Genomic DNA, 23,722 nt, shown 5'->3' on the forward strand with positions numbered 1-23,722 from the left:
AATATATATAAACCAAAAAAAAAAAAAGACAAACTACTGAATGAGAGAAGATATTTGCCAATGATACATCTGATAAAGTGTTAGTATCCAAAATTTATAAAGAACTCATACAACTCAACACCAAAAAAACAAACAATCCAATTCAAAATGTGCAGAGGACCAGAATAAACATTTCTATAAAGAGGACATACAGATGGCCAAGAGACCTATGAAAAGATGCTCAGCATCACTAATCATCAGAGAAATGCAAATTAAAACCACAGTGAGCTATCACCTCACACCTGTCAGAATGGCTATCATCAATAAACCAACAAACAAGTGTTGACGAGGATGTGGAGAAAACGGAACCCTCATGCACTGGTGGGGACAGCCACTATGGAAAACAGCTTGGAGGTCCCTCAAAAAAATTAAAAATAGAACAACCTTACAACCTAGCAATTGCACTCTGGGTATTTATCTAAAGAAAACCAAAAGATTAATTCGAAAAGAAGCATGTGCCCCTATGTTCATGGCAGCGCTAGTTACAAAAGCCAAGATATGGAAGCAACGTTAAGTGCCCATCGACAGACAACTGGATAGGAAATGGTGGTAAATATACACAATGGAATATTACTCAGCCATAAAAAAACATGAAATCTTACCATTCGTGACAATATGGATGGACCTAGAGCGTATTATGCTAAATGAAATAAGTCAAACAGAGAAAAACCAATACCATATGACTTCGCTTACATGTGGACTCTAAGGGATAAAACGAATGAACAAACCAAACGAAAATAGACTCAGAGATACGGAGAACGAGCTGATGGTTGCCAGACAGGAGCACCAGGAATCCGGCTCGGCACCTCTCAGACTTCACTGCAGGGAGGAATCCCCTGGGGATCTTGCGAAAATGCAGATTCTGGGTCAGAGGTCGAGGGTGGGGTCTGAGACTCTGCATTTCCAATGAGCTCCCAGGTGGTGCCCAAGCAACTGGGAGGGAAAGGGAGCCCGAAGGGAAAGCAACGAGACAGAGGCGCCTGGGCGCCAGCGGCACTGCCGTGCAGACGGGAGAGGCCAGCCTCACCCCGCCGAAGCGCTGTTTTCTTAGGTTGTAGCCAAACCTCGTCCTAACTACATTTAGTCGGCGCCAAGTAGTCCCGGACATATTTTAAAGTAAAATTCAAACCGTATCCTCTCACAAGGAGCACGAGAAAAAGGATAAAAACCTGCTGCCTGATACAAATGTATGTAAAACTATTGAACGGGCTTCTCTACCCACAAAAGTTACCTTGGAGAGCAGTTAGACTGATAACAAGGTGCTGGCCTGATGATGCCTTTTTTGACAACAATCCAAAAAAAATTTACCCTTTCTTACATTCACGCTCAAGCTTAACTATTTCTGACTTGACCTTTATAATTTATTCTCATGAGGTGTTTGGAGCCACACAGGCCATATAGTCTTTACAGTGGTCTTCAACTAGGTAATAAAATCTAACCAGGAAAAAAAAAAAAACCAGTATAGATTATAAACATAATAGTATTAAGTACATAAATAAAAAGTGGAGTTTCCATAGTACTTTAACTTTGAAAATGCAGAAAGCCATCTAGAATCCTATAATATGTGCTCTGTGAAAGCCTTAAATACACATTAAGTCTCAACCCTTTTTTTCTTTAACTCATTTGTGATTCATTAAAATGACAAAAGTAACCTTCCTGAGATAACCTATAATCGAACAGGACATGAAGCTACACCATAAAGCTGTCAAGATCCGACGAAAGGATGCCTTCATAGGTGAAACCATTTTAAAAATCGTCTTGATATTTTTTTCATTCGGTAAATATGTATTGAGTATTTATTATATGCCCAGACAATATACTGGACGCACAGGGCACCTTATAGTCATCATCACATTACAACCGTCTTGGACCCCAGACTGAGCCTGCTATACTGCTTTCTTTATACGGCTGTTAATATAATGTATTTGGCTGCTTCTGTAAAACTTGAAGAGAAACGTGATTAAAAAATTAAGTTTTTGTTGTCTGTGATAAAACGATCTGCATATACTCACGAGTCCCTGCCAGGCAGGGCTGGGACAGAGTCCTCTGTGTCAACCGCCTGGAGCCTGGTCTGTTTGTCCCTCCCGCCTCCCTCACCGCATCAGACACAAGCCCTGTATTGACACCGTCCAAGTATTGGATGTTGGAGGAGTATAAAAACCCCATCTATCACCACTGCACGGGGGACAGAAGGCAAACTACACTGCGACTATTATTGCATAGATTTTTCAACACAGCCAGAGAGAGAAAGGGAAAAACAGCTATCTAAAGTCGGCGAAAATTCCAGAATAGAAAGAAAACTGAAAACATGCCCCAAACTGCTGCCGGCATTACTAACCTGATCGATTTCCATGAGCTTGGGGTAGGCGCCTGGCCATTCTATGGCCACCTTGACGATGTCCGCGGGGGGCGGCATTGTGAACCCCGAGAACGTCCAAAGCCGGAGGACCTGGGATGCTGCAGTGTAGACGGTCACACGTGCTTATCCCTAGTGAGGAATGACAAAAAGAAAAAAGAAAAGTCGCTCGGTGCAGAGGCAAGGCGAATTCTGCTTCATCACTTCCTGTTTTCACTGGTGGCTGAGGTACAAGAAACGGCTCAGGGTACAAACGACACCAGGCGCCAACTGCACCACCGGCCGCTCTCGGAGGAGAGAAGACAGAAGACGGATGGCGGGAAGGTGCCCCCGCCCCAGCGTCGGAGCCGCCAGGAGTCACGGCCCTGGCGCGGGGCGGTGGGCCCGACCCTTTCGGGGGAGAGCGAGGCGCCCCTTACCGCCGGGGGCTGCTCCGGCCGGGGCGCGGGGTCTGAGCCAGCTGGACTCGCCGTGTCCAGAGACGCACGTAAACCCCACGTGCTCACAGTCTCCGGAAGGAGAGCCTGCCCAGGAAGTCGTGGTCAGGAAGCAGCATTTCTTTAAAGTGCTTTCTGCCTGTCACAAACACAGCCCCGCGCTATAGCAACCAGGACACGAGGAGGAAGGAGAGCGGCCCCAGGGCGCAGGCGCGCGCGCGCTCCGTCCCCAAGGCCGGTCCGCACGAGGCACCTGCCCGGGGACAGCTCCGATGTGGACAGGCCAGCCTTCGGAGCAGACCTCGAACCGACGGAGCTGCTTCCACGCACGGAGGAAGGTTATCCTGTGCCGCCTCTCCCAGACCGGACCATTTCTTTTAGGATGACACTTGTAACTTAATATTTTGAACAGGTAAAACGTTCACGTAACTCTAAACTTGAATGTGTGTTACTATATTCAACGCAGAATCTCCCTCCTCCCAAAGTGGCCCACCCACCCAATATCCACTGTTACCCCCAGCCCTCCAGCCTCCAGCTAGCCACTGTTACTAGTTTCTTCTGTATTACTCCAGAATTTCTTCATGTGTATAAGGCAAAAAATGTATGTTTTCTCCTTTCTTAATATAAAGGCAGCCTTCTATACCTTTTTTTTTTTTCATTTTGTGTATCTTCAAATCTTTCTACATTAGTACAAATATTGCATCCGGGTTCCTTTCACAGCTGCATCATAGTCCTTGGCGTGGAAAGATCCCAGCCAATGAGGCAGACCTTGGCCATGGGGCTGTTGGGGGATTTCTTCCCCTGAGCTGTTATAAAGCAGGCTGCAGTGAATATGTTCTTATGCATACACCATTTTGTACATTTGCAAGTGCATCCTTACGACAGGGTCAGAGGTGAAATTGCTGGGTCAAAGAGCGTATGCAGCTTTAAATTTTGATGGCCATTTCTAGCTGAAACTTACTGGATTTCGTTAACCGACGTCACCATAAAAAATTTTTTTTTAATTTTAAAAACTTAAATAAATAAATAGATTTTGACGGTCATTTCCATGGGAGCTGTGCTAATCCACACTCCCTCCAGCAACAGATGAAGCTGCCTACTGACACACAGCCTCGCCGACAGATTGAACTTTTGCCCACCTGATGCCCTGGGGGGAAAAATAGATCTCGCTGTACTTTTAACGTGTATTTCTCTTCCTGTGAGTAAAATTGAACATAAAGAGGCAAAGTCCCATGACATTGATCTCTGTATGAAGATTCTAATCAAACCTGTGCAGCTGGTTGTGTATCAGACCAGCGTAAGCTTTGTCAGCCCCCATCTCAGTGGCAGCTGGACATTACTGAGGCCGCAGAGCTAGCCGAGCTAACAACGGCAGCCTCAACAACACCAGCGGTTGTATGAATAACTACACTAGAAGGGGCAAGTACAGGAAATGAACCCAAACACAACTGCTGCTCCTCTGGCCAAGGATGGGGGGCGGGGGGCGCTGTGCAGCTAATCCGTGCTAACCAAGAAGAGCCGCGTTGCAGTCACTCATGCGACAAACAGTAACCGAGCCCCACTCTGTGCCTGATCTCGATGCCGGGGTCACGATGTTCGATGGCATCAAGGGATAGGCAGAGAAATCGAGCAGGCAAAGGCAATCTGAAGCAGGTGAGCACACCTGTGTGCAAGGGGTAAGGAGCACAATTTTATGAGAGGCGAGGAGGTGAGCCATGCAGACAGACAGCTGGAGAAATCGCGTCGCGGGCCCAGGAAACAGCACCCCGAGGCTGCAGCAGGTCCGGTGTGTTCCCGAAACAGGTGAACGGCCAACGCCAGGTAAGTAGGGGCAGCGGTCGTGAGGAGTTCCACAGCAGTCAGGTCGTGTCTTGGCGGGTTCGTTCACGGCACTTGACCCCGCAACACTCCTACCCGATCTCTTGGTTGTGACTTCTCAAGAAGAAAGGTGACGTCCACACATGTCTGTTCAGAATATAAATTGGTACAGCTTTCCAGAGGTACTTTTGGCAAGCTGCACCAAAAACCTTAACATTTTGCATTCTCTTTGAGTACTTTTACTTTTCTGGGATGTTTCCTCAAGAAATAATTATTAACTAAACCGTATCAATGCCAATTGCTGTTTTGGTTGCTATTCCTAGAACTTGAAAACATCTGAATATTCAACAGAAACGTGCTAAATAATTATGCAGTGTCATATGTGCAAATAGAAGCAGACGGTCTTTTTTACAGCCTGTACATCATGTTGTTCCCTTGAGAATTCCAAGGACAATGCATCATATCTGTATCACGTCACTTCAATTTAGGGTCCAGATGCAATTACACACCCTAGAATAGGGATTAAGAAAACGCTCTCTAATGTGAAAACAGACTCGGTGTGAATATCAGGTAACACTACTCAAAACAAAGGACAACCGCTCTCGAGGGTCAAGAGCACAAATGATAAAAATAAAAATGCATTTGGAGCGCCCTCCTCCCGACTCCACACAGAAGAGTCTAGGGTTACACTGAACGAGGTCATTTAGTCTTCCAGAAATCAAAGGCCCAGGGCGCTTTTCTTCCCCTTTAACTTGTCTTTGTTTCGCAAAGACTGTTCACATAAAACCTGTTGAACAGGTGAGAATACAATAACGTGGCTCCCCCCGCATCTCCATGGAGAATAAAGTGGGAGCGGTGTAAAAGCAGCCCTGAGAGAACAGAGGCTGGGGTCATCCCCTGAGAGGACTTCACCCAGCCCAATCAGACCTCATCCCTTGTCCCCAGATTAAAACTGGGGCACAGCTAGGCTCCCGGGGGCGGGGTAGGGGGGGGAGCTCAGGTGCACAGTTTGCAGAATGAATAATCAATAATCCGGTCCATGTCGTTATCCTCAGAAGTCTACATTTTATCCTCTTGAATTTATATTTCCGTGAGGGAACAGAGAGCTCTCAAGGCTTCTATATATAGTCCCTGTTGCTTCTGAGGAAATTCAGGGAAGGAAGTTTGTAGCGCGGGTCTTCCGCATCCTTGGCCCGGTTAGCATTTGCGGCCATGGTCCTTTGCTGTCGGGCTGTCCTGTGCATTGTAGGATGGTTGGCCACATCCCTGGCCTCTACCCACTGGAGGTTGATCACCTCCCTTAGTCACAACAATCAGGAACGTCTCCAGACATTGCCAAATGTCCGCTAAGAACAAAATCATCCTCCAGTTAAGTTGCGAGCTACCAAGTCCTCTGGGCAGATTACTAATGATCAGGGCCCCCCATCACTGAACTTGACACAGACAAATCATCTCATCAGATCCCCCGCAAGAACATCAACATGCAGGCCCAATGCTCGGCCAGGCACGACCAAGATGGGGAAACATTTTCGAATCTTCAGCCAACAAACTGGGCCTCCTAGTGTCCTTCGCACTCTGTGCCCGTCACTCTGCGATGCTTCTGGTCGGCTTCTCCCGACTAGTCCTGGAGAACTGGAGCACTCAGGATGCGCATCCCGGTCGTGGACACATCGCTGGGGAGGAGCGGGCATTTCGCGCACGGTTGTCAGCAAAGGCATCCCCCTCACAACATCTCAACAGAGCTACTGGCAGTAAAACCATGTCCACTGTCATCAAAATTTCCCAATAAATATAAGCTACCTGATTTGTATAGGTATAAACAGCCTGATATAATAATTCTCATGCAAACTAAAATTTAAAAACCACTAACGGGAAGTCTACACCTGGCTAGACATCACAACCTGCCTTGTAAGGGAACTAGCAGGTCCCTGGATGCATAGGAGTTCTCTGCGGTGTTCCTGCGTGCCTGCTGATGGTGTTGCTCTATGCCACACTAAAGGACCAACAAGTCTTGCAGTAAAGGAGTCAGAGTTAATACTAACTAACTAATACATAACGGCCTTATGAAATAGGTACCTTTACTAAACTACTTTATAGACGAGGAAACTGAGGTGCGGACATAACTTGCCCCAAGTCCCACAGCCACATCAAAAGCCCGGCCAGAGCGCCATCCACATCCGTCCGATTCCACGGCCCATGTACTAATCACTATACCATATTTTGAAAAGGTTCCATTATTATAGGACTCCTCGGGCCTTTAATGAATATATATGTGAACTCTTCATATGCAATATCCAATATTTCCCAAATGTATATGTCTAGAAAATTCTCCCCCATCATCCCCCCATGCAGCATCTTGTGGCACTGATTTGTCACGGGACACTCTTTGGGAAATGATGCTTTGAGACCATTTGCCTCCTTAGTTTCTCAGGAAAAAGAACTGCCGACTCGGCTTAGCCAGAAACTTAGTGAGAAGTGGCAGAGAAAAACTCCTGGCTTGAGACCCATATTGAATTATCATCACCTGTGTCTGTGGGATTGTCTCCAGGAAAGCAGCCCAATTCTTCCAAGGAAATCTTTCCATTTCCCATAAGACAGCAAAATTCAATTAACTACAGCTTCTACCGTGCAAATCAGCAGAAGATAAATAGCAAAAGAAATGGACATTTGTATTTGTGAGAGCTAGGATCTGAACACCTCACTCACCGCTCTGAATCTTTGGATGGTGGTCCGGGGAGCAGAGCACACGAACGGCCCACGCCCGGCCTCAGCCTGTCTCCCAGCACGACCAGTGCACCCCTCCCCACTGACTGCATCCCTGAGCCCACCCCTCAGACACGGGAAGCGACTGTGAGTCAGACTCGGGCAAATAGGTTCTCCCTTCAGACCACCGACAGTCCTTCTGCGGTGTCTGCTGGTAGCACCGCTTAACGAAGGCAAGCCTCAGACCTGCCAGGGCCGCTCCCCAGGTGTGTCGCCATCCACTGAGTGCGGAGACGGACGCTGGCTGCCTCCCTCTTCGTCAAGCTGCTGCCATTTCCTGGGCTTGCCAAATTCTTGTGCCTCCTGTCTGTGTTTGTCATGCCCCTCCTACCTGAAATGTTTTCCTTTCCCTGGGTGGCTTCAAAAGTTCCCACCTAGACGTCAAAGCCGATCTCACGTGCCAGCTCCCGAGAGATTTCCCTGACCCACAGCCTCCCAAGCTAGAAGCAACCGCCCCAACACCTGTCCTCCCAGATGTTTACGACGCACCTACCAAAGCACCTTTCCGCATGTTCTGCTACAGGTTTATGCGAGTTCCCGAGGTAGAGGAATCATTCACCGCCGTGCCTCGCTCTGGTCCTGGCCAGATGGCATGGCAAATAGCAGCTCAATAAATATTTCTCAGACAAGTGAATGAATCACTCTTCCCTTAAAAAAAGAATTGCGAGATTTTTTTTTTTCTTAATGCGAGGAACTGCTCAAGCCAATGACGCTTTTTAAAATCCAGAACTCTTTGCATAGAAAACCTTTAGGCATTTCCTCAAGCAGCAACTAGCCGCTCATTTGTCCCTTTGGACAGAAATAGAAATGGAGGCGCTCAGAGGTGAAAATGAGGCCAATTCCAGATTCATTTTCCTCCTGGAGAAATTCCGTCGAAAAACGAAATGAGCCCAGAGCTGAGCTGCTGCTTCTCATCCCTCGACTCTGAGCTCTGGGCACAGAGGAAATCAGCACCTCGAATGGAAAGTTCATCATTTTACAAACTAACACGCACACTTCCCTCCTTGTTCTGGTTTTGGGATATTTGCTTTTCAAATTCCTTTTCAGCTGTTTTAGTGTCAGCGAGGGCTCCACTCCTCCCAGCCCCATCTCCTCCCGCCCTCCCCCCCCCCCCCCCGCCCCACAGTTCCCCTCCTCCCTGTCTTTGTCACTTTGTGCCCAGCACTGACATTCCCCAGGGGAAGAGGCAAAGCCCAGGCCCAGTTCCCTATCTCAGAACCCAGACTCCAGGCCACAGGAAATGCTGGCGTGATTCCAACATCCTGTGAGCCAAACACTCAAAGTTTCCAAACCTGCTGATCAAAAAACAATATGCGAAACTCCCTTCTCCCTCTCTCTCCAGCAACAGCAGAGCTGGAATGGCCACCCTAGGAAATCTGATTGCATCAGATTAGCAGCTCTGGCCTTCTGCAGAAGGGGGAGTGCTGGGCTGGGCCGCCACGGGCTTCCACCTGACAGCTCAGCACAGAATTAGTCATCCTGAAAGGCGATGCACCATGCCATGCACACAGGCACCCGCCCAGGACGGCCTGAGCCCCGGCTTTCCCCTGCCCGCTCGAGTTCCGTGCTCAGGACGAGCCCCGGCTGTGAGTGAGTGTGAGGTCAGATGTCTGCCTGGGCATCAATCCCGCTTCTGCCATGTCCACAGCTCTGTGACTTTGGGCAAGTTACATAACGTGCCTAACCCTCAATAGCCTCATCTATAAAACTGAAACAATAGCGGAAGCTTTCTCACAGGACTGTCAGGAAGAGGAAACATATAAAGCAATTAGAACAGGGCCTGCGATGGCAGCATCGCCATCACCACCATCGACACCATCATCATCATCACCATTAATTTACCGAGCATCAGGTACCTGGGTGAAGTCGTCTGTCATCTCCTCCAGTGAGACATGCAGAGGTCCCACCACATAATTTTGTTTTTCCTTAAGCATCTTAATAGAACTCGACAAACTGTTATGGGAGTAGAGACGAAATGATAACTCGGCCTGAAGTCCAAAGAGGTGTTATAGATTCAGACGCTCTTTTTTCCCCTGGGCTTAAAGGATGAGCAGAAGTTTCTCGGCGAGTGACTGGGTTGGCAGGGCTTGGAGAAGAAAGGCTAGGGTTAAGAGTCGGAAGGACTGGCCTGCGTTGTGAAGACAGGGAGTCAAACAGCGAGACAGACAGACTGCCTGGGCGCAGAACCCGAGGGACAGGCGTGACCCACTTTCCCTCCAACCACTGGGCCAGGTGTCACAGGACAATTCTGTAAGTACAGGGAGGTGACTAGAACCCCCCTTCCGGATCCCTTCTCTCCAAGGAGACACTGTCTTCAGGGCTGAGGCATTTAACAGTCCCTCTTCACAGAAGGGGACCTGCCCACTATTACTGTACAGCCGCCCCAGCTGCCTGTGCACCTTCAGACAGGTAGGGACAGAGTGACTTCAGCTCTCATCTGTATGAGGGACAGACCCATCCAGCGACCCCGCTCGCTGGCTTTGCTGTCTCATCCTTCGGCAAAGTAGCCCTAAAGTGCCAATGCTCCACTAGCAAGTCGACAGAGGAGAAGCAGATCTGGACCCCGGCTGCTCCCAGAAGTTAGGGTTCTGTGGGGACGAAGGCACAGTGGCCAAGGATTACACAGCTTCACTCCCAGGATGTCCAGTCCTGGCCCCAAACGGAACCTCATGTTTCTCGGGAAAGTCTCCATTAAAAAAAAAGCAGATCCCGCCCATTGTCAGGGTTTTAGATGTTTTATCCCTCTGGGGACCAGGCACAGCCCCACAGCCCCCAGCAGGACGAACGAAAACAAAATCCCGTGGCGTTTCCCCTCGTCTCTCTCTCGCCCAAGCGGCTCCGTCAGAGCTCCCTGGACCGTGCGACAGACGTCTCTCCCTTCTGGTTTTTCTCCGGGCTCCCTCACAAATCTACTGCAAGTTATCTGAAGATAAAATACTTTCAGGGCACATGCTATCAGCGCAAACAGGTGGCCGCACTCTGAAGCTGTTTACACAAACACCATGAAGAGTTGTTTACACAAACTCCAAGACGACAGTGGGTCCATTGGCCAGTGTTTGCTGTTGATGAATGAAAGGGTTGCGGTTCCGGTCCCGTAGATACGTTTATGAATCCAGAAATTCCTTACCACGTTTATTGAAAAATAAACCCACTGTGTGAACCAGAGACAAGGTGGCCTGCAGTTCCATTCTAAAAGCCGATACTGCTGATTACACCCTGGGGCTGCCGGTCTGCTCACTGCCATCCCGAGAATCACATGCTGATGGATTGGTGTTTTCAATGCTTATTTCCCCAACGCTGCACCCAGGGCAGAGCTTCCCCACAATCTGTCTGACGCCCTGGGAAGTGGGGAGGTTAACAGCTGATAAGAGGAAAACAGAGGGACCTTCCAACTCATTGCTGGTGCTTTGCTCGCAGAAGACCTTTGAAAATTTACCTTGGTAAATTGGATGCTAAGGATTTAAATTATTTTTGTCTGCCCTCAGCTCTAGCAAACTTGGGACTCGACCTGCTGATATCTTTTGATAAGGACTCAGTCATGCAAAAGACAAACCGATAATAAAAAAATAACACACACACACACACCCACACTCCCTAGCTAGATTAGTGAGGGAGATTGTGAAAAAATTAGAAAAGGCCACCACGCATCTTCTCGTTTTTCTCTTATGATCTACTTTGCGCCTTGCCAAGAAAAAAGGTCAAATATTATAAATCTTTGTGGAACACTTGAGTTCTGCTGACATGTCCGGGTCAGATCCTAGGATCTAATTATGTGAGGCACGAATTTAGTAAATGAGGACAAAGAAAACCAGATTCCACTTAACACCTAAGAACTTTACTTTCTTCAGCTTTTCAAATCAAAGCCAACTGCCCCAAACTTTATAGAAATAAGACAGCATAAGGAAGAGAACAGGCTTTGGAGTCGGACAGGTCTGAATGAGAAAGTGGAAGATGTTTTCAGCCAGGGCATGAGATGACCAGATTTGCATTACACTTCAGCCTATTGGGGGAGCAGATGGCAAGGGACCCAAACTTGGTGAGAAAGTGACTGATAGCAGCCTGGGGTGTGGGGTGGAGAGGGGCTGGCCCTGGAGATGGAGCCAGTGATGACTCATGAGCTATTTTAAAAGGAATTGAGGATGGACTGTATACAGGGGAGGAGGGAGAAGCTGAAGTCAAGAGTGACCCAGGATTCTGCCTTACGTAACAGAATACAGACATGGTGATGCCACTTACCGAGCTGGCCTCCTCCGACTAGAAGACGCACTCCCAGACCTGCCTCAGGGCCATGGGTGTGTGGAGTCATCTGGAGGGATCGGCCATGAGCACGGGAGACACCCCTCTTCCTTGGAGACCTAATCTGCTTTACTGTAGATTACATCTAAAATTCATGGCCATTTCTTTCTTATTAAATTGAAAAGCAGCAGAGCGAGCAGTGGCAGCCAGAGATCTGCGGACTCAGATCGCATGTGTTCTCACCCTAGCTTCGCCGCCTCCTCGCCTTGTGGCCTCGGGAAAATTGCTCTCTGTGCCTAAATTTACTCAGCTGTAAAATGGGGAAAACCAGAGTGCCCATCTCACGGCTTTCCTGAGATGAGTAACAGGATGATGGCAATCGCTGATGTCTCTGTACCTCACCGTGTGCCAGGCACCCTAGTGAAGAGTTCACACATATTCCTGCGTTCGATCTTCCTAAGAGCACTGTGACATAGATAATAAAAATGAGGAAATGGCGTCCCCAAGGAAACCAGACACTCGCTTGTCTAGTTAGCACCCGAGCCAGTCCAAAGTCCGTGTTCTGAACTATTACAATGAACTTCCTATGGCCTCGGCAGACATTAAGCACTTAGCACGGAGCCTGGCACAGAGCGCAAGCCGCTCAATATTATCTCTTTGAACTGGAAATCCAGTCTTTTACCACCAATACAGTTCACGAGGGAGGTGGGTGGGGGTGGGGGGCTTTAAACACCTTTTCATTCCGGGCCCCTACTGCATCTTCCCAACATGGACTTACATAATTTTGCTTCTGACTTTGACTCCACGGCCCGGAATCATACGGCCTGAGCTGTTCAGGCAGAACCCAGACTCGCTTCTCGATGCTGTCATAGAACCTGCAACTTGACACTACCTCTGAGACATAGTGTAGCAGGAAAAGTACCCCGTGGCTCAGATCATAAAGTCCGGTGAGATAAAGCAGGGCTCCCTTCAAGACCTCTATCTTTTTACCTTTTCACTTGATGACTGGATAAACTTTCGTGTGGATTGATATATGTTCCCCACACCCCCACCCCCGGAGAAAGAACAGAGAGGTTCTTTTATAAGCAGATAACATGATTTTATTTCCACTAACAAGGAATAATCTTAATTGACATCTCGCTCTGCGAGAGCACAGCCTCAGAACAAGCACTCCAAACTGAAATAATGACTTCATGGTTGCAGGCCCCAGCATTTAATGAGCTTATTATGGCAAAGAACCTAAATAGCAAATCAATTCACTCAGGTACAAGAGAGTTCACTGGGAAGTTACACAGCTAAAAGCGAAAGTTTATGAAACTTGACTGAGGTTTTAAAAAACCTGAGGTAGACATTTCGAACTTCTACTTAAAGTTTTTCTAGGCGAAAATTAATTCAGCCTCATACTAAAGCATAAAACTCCGGAAGACCAACAGACACAAATTACATTTATTTTTTTAAGCAAAAATCAAACTTCTGCCTGAGGGTACTCCTTGGCATACCCACCAGGAGGTAGCGGGGCCCGCCATTCGAAAGTGAGATCAAATTAGGCTCCTCAAATTTCAAACAGATTTCAACCCAATCCCCAGATCAGAGACCAGCGAAGCCAAGTGTAGCTGTAAGTAACTTTCACTAATAAAGTGCTGCAATTTGCATCCTCTGCAGAGACGGCGACTGGACTGTTTTCAATAGGAAAATTTCATAAACAGTCCCAAGGTTTAATAATAGGAAATGGGTTTAATAACTTATAGTAAAGCCATAACAGAATAAGCAATCATAAAACAAAATCACATTTAAAAAAATCTATGACGCCTGGCGATATTCACAATATATTTTCATTGATTCTTTTACGTCTCGTTTATATTCTTTAATATTTAAATATCAATAAATATTTATTTCAGTAGACACCACAATGGCAAGAACTCAGAACAACTTGAGTTCTCACACATTGCTGATTAAAGAGTAGGGCAGTTTGGGGGGGTTCTTAGAATATTAAATATACATTTCCCATATAGCCTAGCAATTCCACTCCTAGGTATTTACCCTCGGTATTTATCCCAAACCCGAATCTTCTCCCTTCCTTCCCTGCCTCCCTCCTTCCTTCTCTCCCTCTCTTCCCCCTTTCCTGCCTTCCTTCCTCAAATATCCAACTGCCAATTTGATACAACTTCTTAGTTATCTCACAAGCATCTCCAACTGCATGTTTCAAACTAAACTCTTTCCTCCAGAATCTCTTCCTCCTTCAGAGTTCTCTATATTTAAAAAAAAAAAAAAAAAAAGAGTTTGTGGCAGAACTTTACACCAGCTTTTCTGTTTCTGTGCTTCTTCTGGGCATACCAGAGGATGACGCTTCCAGTCCCTTGAAATAAAAGGCCGGCCACACCCATATCTATGACTCACTTTGGCCAATGACACACGAGAAGAAGTAACAGAGGCACTGAAGAGCCGGTTCTCGTTTCCCCTGCCGCAACAAGTTTGGTGAAACCTGCGTTGAAATGGTGGGCAGCCTGGGTCTCTGACTGTGGAGGACAAGGCCCTGCAGCATCACTCGGACCTGTAGCCCAGTTTGCATGGCCGAAAACTGTGGTATCCGCTTGGTGTTCTGAGGCTCTCGTTATCACAGCGTGACCTGCCTCTTCTGACTAACGCAATGACTTCAGGCACCTGTGCCAAAACCCATCTCCTCCCTTACCCTCCATTTCCAACCCACCACCAATCCGACTAAACTCTCAAATCCATCCCGTTTTCTCCATCTGCACTGTCGTTCCCTAGGCCAAACCAACATCTCTCAACTGGACTCTTACGAAGAGCCTCCGATCGCAAAGTGGAAACCACAGGAATTTGCAAATGGCTCCTCTGTTGAAAGGCTCCCCACTGAACTCAGGCTTGAACGCACAGGCTTTAAGATGACCGGTAAAGGCCTGCATCGTCCAACCAGTGCCCACCGGTCAAAACAGCATTCATTCTCTCTCTCTCTCCCTCCTTCCCTCCCTCTCTCTCTCTCCCCTCTTCCCTCTCCCTACTTCTACTGCCATAGGTCTCTGTTATATAAAGAAATCCTCTTCCCACAGAAAGCCAGCGAACACCCCCATCTCTGGGCCACTATGCGTTGAAGAATGGGACCCTCCCAACAAGCCAAACTGGAATCCTCAATGCATTTTTCCCTTAGAATCAAATTCTCCAGCTGCTGTTTATCTATGTCCTTATTAATATAAAACGAGACTTCAGAGTTACTCGGGGGACCCTGACGATGGCTGTGTGTCTAACACTGATTCTGCCAAATATAGTATTGAGCCTATGACTGAACGTGTTCCTAGTTTCAGACAAAAATCTAGAATGTTGAAACATTTTTATGTTTAAATTGGGGATCTCTTGAAGAGTTTTACTCACACTTGGTCAATTTTGCTTTTACCTGAAAGCGAATCCAACTGGAGGGCTTCTTTTCATGTGTGTCTGTTTTAAAAATCTTTCTGGGAAAAGTTACACAGGAGTTTCTTTCGTGAGGCATTCTTTAGTACCACAGTCTGGTCTTTATTTCTGCTCCAGTATTTTTTCCATAATTCTTACGATTTTTAATTGATTAAAAAAAAAATTTTTTTTCACATGAAACCAAGTTTCTTCTTTTTTCCACTTCACCAGTTTAAAATGTTGCTTGAGAAAGAGGGGCAAAGGAGAGTGCTCTTGAGGACGTGTCCTGGTTTTCAGATGTAAGACAGCTCAGGATATTTTCTCTCTGTCACCATTAATGGGGAAAAAAAAACCCTCAAAAAATGAATCCAACTGAAGATAGCTTAGAAGTATCTTCTTAGCAAAGCTCAGAATGTTTCTATCAACTTTTACACGAAACTTGTTAAAGATTATCTCTGGATGGCATCTAAAGCATCTTTATATTTGACAGTTGTGAATGACTGTCATAGAACTTGAAAGGTGAGAAATGCGGGTAAGGGTTTAGCTTTATCACATAAAAAGCCCTTCGGCCCCAGAGGTTTACGTCTGAGCCTTCACGGAATGGGAACTCGGTGACAGTTTTCCTGCCTACTCCCATCGATTGAAACAGACATCCACTTTCACCGAAATAACTTCTAATATCAGACCACATTTCCACTCTGTGCTTTCCATGCGATGCTATGGTCCTGGATTCCTACAGTAATCAAAGGCTGTGAAACTTCATAGAGTGTGGTCTTTCAAATGGGCACCTGAAAATAAAGGAAGCTGTTTGGTGAATACCGATTCATCCCCAAGCTACCGCAGGGGACCGTGTTGAAGCGTCAGAGGCAAGAGTGAAGCCGGGAGCTTCAGAGCCCCACAGGGAGGACAGGGTCTGAGAGTCCCCTCTGGTCAGGGCTGGCCAACACCAAAGCGGCGGCAGCACTGAAAGGGCAGCAGGAGAGCTGCTGGGCACCGGGACCCCTGGAGAAGCGCTCTTCGTTAGAAGAGAAGAGAACACTGTCACCGCCCGCACAACCGCCAACACGCACGGAGAATCAAACAGCAGCTCCTCGGCTGAGTCATTATCTCTTACGACCAGAACTTTGATCTCAGCCATCATCGAAGTTCAAAGCCAGTGTGAAGACGCAGGAGAAAGTGTGCCTTCCCGGGCAGAGTGGAGAGCTAAAAACTAACGGATGAGTTAATCAATGGAGACGATCTAAAAATTCTTCTCTTCCTCCATAGTAGACTCTTTTCTCTCTATGGCTCAAATGATTATTTCCACTTACCGCTTCTGTTTTCTTAGGCAGTGAGAGACAGAAAGTGTCACCATAAAGACCTCTCTCCTTCTTGTGCTATAATATCAAACTCGTGCAATAATTTCGAGCTTCGTAAGTACAAACATTTAAAAGAATAACAATTCATCGTCTAACCTCCTAAAGACTAATCGCCACATCGACACGAAGACGGGACAGATGAACCACCAAATGAAGACTTCACTTCCGTCCGCTGCGACCTCTCCGCCAGCGTGGTTCTCAAGGTCATTCAAGTGGCCTAGAAAATATTCCCAAATTCTAAGTAGAAAAGCCCATGATACGCAAAGGGGCTAAAGGATGAGAAGGAACATTCAAAATAATATCCTGTCTCTTGTCCCTCAGTTTTCATAACCGTGCCATTCTGCCTGCAAGAAAAGGAAGAACGTGCAGTCACCCCTCAGTGCCCACGGGGGATTGGTTCCAAGACCCCTGCGGATACCCAAATCCACAGACACTCAAGTCCCCAATGAGGAAGGATTCACATATAGGCTACAGCAGGATATGCTTACGTGTCACTTCATTCTCATGAGTCAGCCAAGTGCTGGGTGCCTAACGAGTTCAAGTTTTGCTTTTTGGAACTTTCTGGGAATTCTTGAAAAATATTTTTGATCCCCAGTTGGTTGAATCTGTGGGCACGAAATCCATAGATATGAAGGGCTTTACTGTACAGTCATATCCGTTAGGCAGTCTCCATGGCATGTCCAGTGTATTTTTTCTTCAAAGTTAAATTATGCAGCATACAAAGAAAATAAACTTTATTGGTGACAACTATTTTCTTTTGACACCTACAGCACCTGGTCTTCCTAGGCGGTCCACCATCCAAGTACTAACCAGGCCCGACCCCGCTTAGCTTCCGAGATCAGACGAGATCGGGCATGTTCAGGGTGGCATGGCCATAGACTGGTGACAACTATTTTATATCGGACTTTTGCATTAATTATTTCTCATATATTAAAACAGACAAATCAAAGCTTCCAACATCCATCTGTTTCATCACACGTAGACTCTCTGTGAGGTTGGTCGGCAAACTCTGTTACAAAATCTCATTTTACAAATAGGGGGCTGAAGCATAGAAGTTAAAACGAAGAGACACCAGATGCTACTAAAATACTTTATACCTAATATAGTTCCATTATGTCAATAAGAACACGAAAGCAAAATCTGTCTGGCTTCTGCGTCTTTATTTGTTCTCATCTTCGGCTCTGCTGCTTCTTGCTCACTCTCTTCTGGCCACCTGGGATTTCTTGAAGCTCCTCAGAATACCACACTTTCCGCCCACCAACCCCACAACTTTCCATAGCTGGTTTGCTCACCATATTCAGAACTCCACCCAAATGTAATCTTTGCATGACCTAATGCCAGTAAAACCGGCAGACACGCATTCCCAGTCATCCTGTCCCTCTCCCTCACCCTCCTTCACTCGTCACTTCTCACCCCCCTCACCCCTACTTGTCTGCGGTCATATTCCACTTTGGAGTATAAACTCTATGAGGGCAGAGATGCTGTCTTCGTCACTGCTACATCTCAAGTCACGTAGTATGATTTCAATGAATATTTGGTGCATGAGTAAGTGAATAAATGAATAGACGGATCAGATTTTGAGGAAGCCGCTGATTTCTTGGACACTTCAAGAAAATTCCTCAGAAGCACAGTGAAAAATAACCGGTTACAGATTTAACTCCGTAAGCATGTGACCTGGAGAGACTAGGGAACACTACAGAAGAAGCGACTGGTTACTTAAGCAGGGTGCAAATTTGGTAAGACCCGAGTGCAGTAGGAAAAATTGCTGGGCGACAGACCCAGTTCCAGTCACAGTCATGGAATCAGAATGCTTTAAACTAAAAAAAAATTAAAAATTTAAAAAAAATAATAATAAAAAGCTAGAAATTAGTATGACCAAATGACCAAATGAAATTATTGTATATGATATAAAATAAGCAGAAATAAGCATATAGAGAACATAGGCTACTTCCCCCTCTCCACTCCTCCCCACTAACCTCCACTGCAGACATCATCATCAATCATTAAAAAGAAATTTAACTCCTCACTGCCAGGACTCAATAGGACATCAAAATCACCAACCCTCAAGTCAATCATAATTTTTTAAAGCCTTTTAGAAAGGTAGGCACACTAGGAATAGAGGGAAACTTTTTTACACAATAAGACACAAAAAAACAAATAAACATTACAAGGATTAAGTGGGGGAGAAGCAAATTGCCATTATTCAGATGATATAATTGTCTACCAGAAAATTTATTAGTATTAATAAGACAGTTTGTCAAGGTTTCTGAATATAAGATCAATATATAGAAGTTATTTGCATTTCTATACATCAGCAACATCAGAAAGAATGATATTTAAAATATACAATAATAATAAAAAATAAGATACTTAGGAGTATATTGAAAAAATGTATAAGATCTTCTGTATAAAATAACAAATTTATTGAAAAATATTAAACACCAAAATAAATGGAGAGACAAAGTTTATGCATAAGAGAAATAAATATTGTAAATATATCAACAAGAATATGTAACAAATATAGAGGCCAGCAATGGACCCATCCACGGATGGAAGTTTGATATATACTAGAGCTGACACTGCAGATCAGTATGAGGGCAAAATGAGCCATTTAATAAATGGTACTGAGAAAGAAGATGTAGGGAAAAACTAAATTCGGTCCCTACATCACAATCTATATTAAATGGAACAATTTCAAAGATTAAGCATTTAAATGGACAGAAAGAGATATCTTAGAAAAAAATACAAGAATATCTTAATAACCACAGGGTAAGAAGGATGTCCTAGCAAGATATAAATGGCCCAGAACATAAAGAGACTGATCAATTCATCTACAATATATTTAAGAAATATTTATCAAAGGTACCATAAGAAAAAATATGCAAAAATATAATGTTGAGATTATTATAACACTTAAATGAACAATGATGTATTACATAGAATACATACGGAACTCCAATGAATCAACATGAAAAGGATAAGCAACTCAAAAGGCATACCCAGGCATTACGTAAAAGAGAAAACGTGAAGGTCAATAATTCTATGAAAAGATGACCAACCTCATTGAAATTAGGACCATACAAAGAAACACCAATGCAACACCACTTTATACCCAGGAGGCTGGAAAATTTGCACAATCTGAGGAACCCAAGTGTTGGCAAGTACATAGAGCAACACGAATTTTCATGTACTCCTGGAAAGAATTTAAATCGGCATTAGTTTGGGAATATGGTGGCATTGCCTAGTAAGGCTGGAGGCGTGTACATCCTACAACACGGCTTCCTCTCTCCTGTGTACACACCCTGGAGAAACTCTTGCTCATCTGCCCTAGGAGAGGTGTGCAAAAATATTCAGAGCGCCATCTGAACAGAAAGAAAGCGGGAACAACTCAGAAGTCTAGCCCAGGAAAAATAAACTGTGGCAGATCCATGTAATGGAATACACGATAAAGAGTGAAAATGAACGACATCAACACGGGTGAATCTCAGGACTATAACGCGAATGCTGAGCAAGTTACAGAAAAGTTCATATAGAATAATTCCACTTTTATAAAGTTCTAAAATATTTTGTTCCTATAACCTTAAAAAAAAATCATTAACAAAATATTCAGGAAAAAGATTACAAGAGTTAGGAGGGGTGGAAATGAGATCGGGGCTTCAAAGGGACAGGTAATATTCTATTTCTTAGGCTGGGTGGTGGGTACATGGCTATTAATTTTATTAATCTTCATGACATACATGTTATGTGTCCTCATTTGCCAAATGGTATCCTTAATATAATTATAGAATTCCAGCATGATTTGTTAAAATACACATGTTAGGTTTGGCCATTTATTTATCTAGAAAGCTCCCTTATGTGAAACACCAAATTTCTGCATGATAACAAAAGAATGAGGCGTTCCTACACTAAAATAATGAAACCGCCTTTAAACCTTCTTGCATATATTAAATTAGCTATGTCTTAAGAAACTATGCATAATACAGAAGAAGCTATGATCTGCTAAAGAAGCAAGGAGCATATTTCCTGCTGATGCAGAGTTTAATAACCTCCAGGTTTGAGCAGCACGGAATAACCACAGTCTCATCGTGGTTCTCTCGTCAGCAGCCTCTTACTCCTTGCCTGAGTTTCCCTCCTCTCTTGTATCCCCTACATTTTACTCATCATTCCCTTGGTGAGTTGACAGCTTGTCATGTGATTATTTAGCAACTCCGGAGGATGAAGGGGGATGGGGGGGGTTCACGCAGAGAAATGAGAAAGCAACAGAAATGGAGGCTCAGAAATGCCTTCTTTCCGCGTCCCTGTTACTATAATTAATAAAAATAACCGTCAGAAGTAAATTCCCAAAATGACTTAATTGCTGCACGTCCTTACTAATAATTACCGTTTAGTCACCCTCTTGACCTTTTGCGGTGAGTACAGCGTGAACACTGGCTTTCCGCTCAGCTTCGTCGTTTTTTTTTTTTTTTCTAAAGCAGTACGTTTCCAGTTGCAAAACTGTCTGATTTATTATGAGAAATCTAGTCCTGTCCCCACATTTGAAAAATAAGGAAAGCTTAGCAACTGAGACAACAAACATATCTTCATAGGATGAAGACCATAACCTCTGAGGTCAGAGATCCCGGGCTGGCATCGTGGCTCTGTCAACTAACTCGCTGAGAGACCGCGGGCAAATCCCTTAAAATCGCCAGGCCTCAGTTCCCTCATCTGTAAAATAGGGATAACGCTGCTACCCTACAGGGTTGCTATGATGATTAAATGACATCACATGCCTCCATGAGACCCTGGCACATAATAAATGTTCAATAAATGATCATCGTTTTTCTTTCCTAAGGTCACAAAGCCAGGTAGGTCCAAAATAGAACCGTGCATAGATATTTCTCTTTTTTGGGTACCTCTAACCTACACACATCTCATTTTTAAAGTTATAGCAATTTAATAACTAACATTTTTTATAACTTTGAATTGTACTGATGTATTTTCCTCTCCTCCCCAGGGCTAACTGAAACAGATGCAAGCATATTTCAGACTAATAAAAATGTAATCATTCAATAAATAACTGTGACTCTACTTACTGCCAATCCCTTCAGTCTATTTTACACATTTTATGGGTATTTTCAACTGTGTTTCTAGATAAATCCCTCACTTATTAGAGGATCTGGCAGTCGGCGCTTCTCCTCAGCACTCTTTTTTTCATAATTATCTTTCTTTTCAACCTGGCATGGAGCAGAAGGAAGCAATTATCACAAGCCATCTCCTCAGTCCGACAGCTCTTAGTAAAGGCACATGCAGCCGGAGCCAGCCCTGTTCTCCAAGGCTTGAAAAGGCAGGAACCCCCTGCTCTTCCAGCCAGACCCCCAGTGCTGAGAAGGAGTCACAGAGTGCCTTGACACCTACAGTGGAAGGTCACCTGAAGGACCACCGCCTGAAATCCCGCCACACCATCTACTCAGCAGCTGGCATTTCGGCCTCAGAGCAGGAGAATCGCGTGTAAAACTGAAGATGGTACTCCGGGAGGTCCGTTCTGGGAAAGGCACAGTCATTTACCCTAAAGCCGAAAGCAAATACTCTGAGCCAATATGCAAAAGGGATAGTTTAACAAATTTAGACTTTTCTGGTAAATCCCTCTGTTGAGGATTTTGCTTCATTTTTCCATTACACGAAGTCTAAGGCTTATTTGCTCACAGTGCTTTTTTAATTTAAGCATCGCCTTTCTTTTAAAGAACTCAACATGTTACCATAAGCGCTTAATGGCTGTGCAAACAACTTTTACTCCCTTTAAGCCAACACAACTACTGATTGCAGATCAAAAGGTAAACAAAATTAATCTATAATTCCCAATTCTCTCCTTTTCCTGCTGCCATTAGAAGACCCACACCGAGCTCAATAGAGGCTCCCGTTTAAGGCAAGAATGTCCAATCAGTGAGAAAATAAAACTCAATTTGTTTCGTAATATTCCTAAAAACATACTGAAGTCATCGCTGTGGGAAAATGTTTACTGTGTCGGATTCCCGACGCTTATTTTATGATTGTTTTATATTTTAATTATTCATGGGATCTCGTGCATTAAATTCCCAAAGGGTTAATCTGGCTCTGGCCCAGCTTCTGCCTGCTTTTTCAAAGAATTCTAGTTTATTGTACCCTGAGGGCACTTGTAAAATATTTAACACTAGCACAGAGTGCGCAACGGCCAATCAGAATGCACGCTGGCCATGACCATTGTGCTGGTGAGTCCTGGCTGCGAGCCAGCTCCTCGGACACCCAAGTAGTCCCAGAAAGGAAGGAGGAGGAGGTGCACCCTGAGGCCTCGCTATTATTATGCAGTCACTTGTGTCTAACTGTATCAACATCCAGCTCCCATTTCTCCATGTCATCAAGAACTTATTAATAAATTTCTGGAAGTCTTATAAAAATCTCGATATACTATATCCAAGGCGTCGTGTCCACTTGCCAGACAAAACAAACAACAGTTAATTGTTTCTAAAAGCTCTAGATCTACTACATAGTAATTTTTGGTTCTTTGTTCCTATCCCCCAGATTCCTCTAGTATGTCCTCTCCTGGGAAGCAAAGCAGTACTTGAGAGTACCCACAATCACATCCGAACAGGTTACGAAAACAGGGTAACTGAAAAAGAAGAGAAACCTTGTTTTCAAGAACCGATAAACATATCGAATTTTTCTTACCCAAAAAGCACCGATTCATGCAGACCAAGAAGAAAGGGCCAAACCAACCCAGATAGCCAGGTTGGGGAGTATACCTCTGATCAACAACCTGACCTAATGTCTGCTGTTTTTTAAACATGTTCATTCATCCAAGGTCAAAACATTGTAAGAAATCAGTAAACTGTAATTCACGGCATCCCTTAATTATCCTTTAGCTAAAAAATCTGCATATCTACAGGATGTGGCAGGTCTTACCAGTTTCAAGAAAGGGAAGCTGCCAGACCCTGTGGCTGTCTTTAGGTTGACAGTTAAGTCACCAGAAGCAGATCTTAGTCCAGGGATGAGTCAACACACTGGCCTCCCATACTCATGCAAATGAAGGGTGAATTAGTACCACTGTGGGGGGCGGGGGCAGTGACCTTTTATGACCTGAGTGGGTTACCCCTCCCAATACTCCTTGGTAGGCAGAGCAGGTCACTGGCTGGGCAGATCTGCATAAGAATAAAGAAGCTGCTAGGAGAAAAGAGACCCAGAATCCCTTCCTTCTGAACATTCAATTTAGTTTGACCCCGATGGGTTGGAATTGTCCAGTGGGAAATCTAGAGTCTGAAGGAATTAATTCACAGCCCACCAAGGATGTGTTAAAATTA

At 45.0% G+C, this 23,722-nt stretch overlaps 1 protein-coding gene and 1 non-coding gene across 4 annotated transcripts in view; both read right to left on the bottom strand.

Annotated features, from left to right (window-relative positions):
- Positions 1-23,722, bottom strand: part of ELMO1 (engulfment and cell motility 1) — a 455,772-nt gene that overhangs the window by 370,876 nt on the left and 61,174 nt on the right. For 2 of the 3 annotated variants that reach the window (XM_039862767.1, XM_039862765.1), the window contains exon 2: positions 2,378-2,527. In XM_039862767.1, coding sequence (XP_039718701.1) covers positions 2,378-2,455 — 78 coding nt within the window. In that variant the 5' untranslated portion in view covers positions 2,456-2,527. Of the gene's footprint in view, positions 1-2,377; positions 2,528-2,814; positions 3,013-23,722 lie in introns of those variants that run through there. The other variant, XM_039862766.1, reaches the window with a different exon arrangement.
- LOC120602538 (5S ribosomal RNA) lies at positions 17,174-17,292 on the bottom strand. Its single transcript, XR_005652792.1, has one exon. It is a non-coding gene; the product is annotated as a 5S ribosomal RNA (ribosomal RNA).

The sequence above is a fragment of the Pteropus medius genome, unplaced genomic scaffold (genome assembly GCF_902729225.1).
Source record: "Pteropus medius unplaced genomic scaffold, Ma_sr-lr_union100, whole genome shotgun sequence".
NCBI classification, from domain to species: Eukaryota; Metazoa; Chordata; class Mammalia; order Chiroptera; family Pteropodidae; genus Pteropus; species Pteropus medius.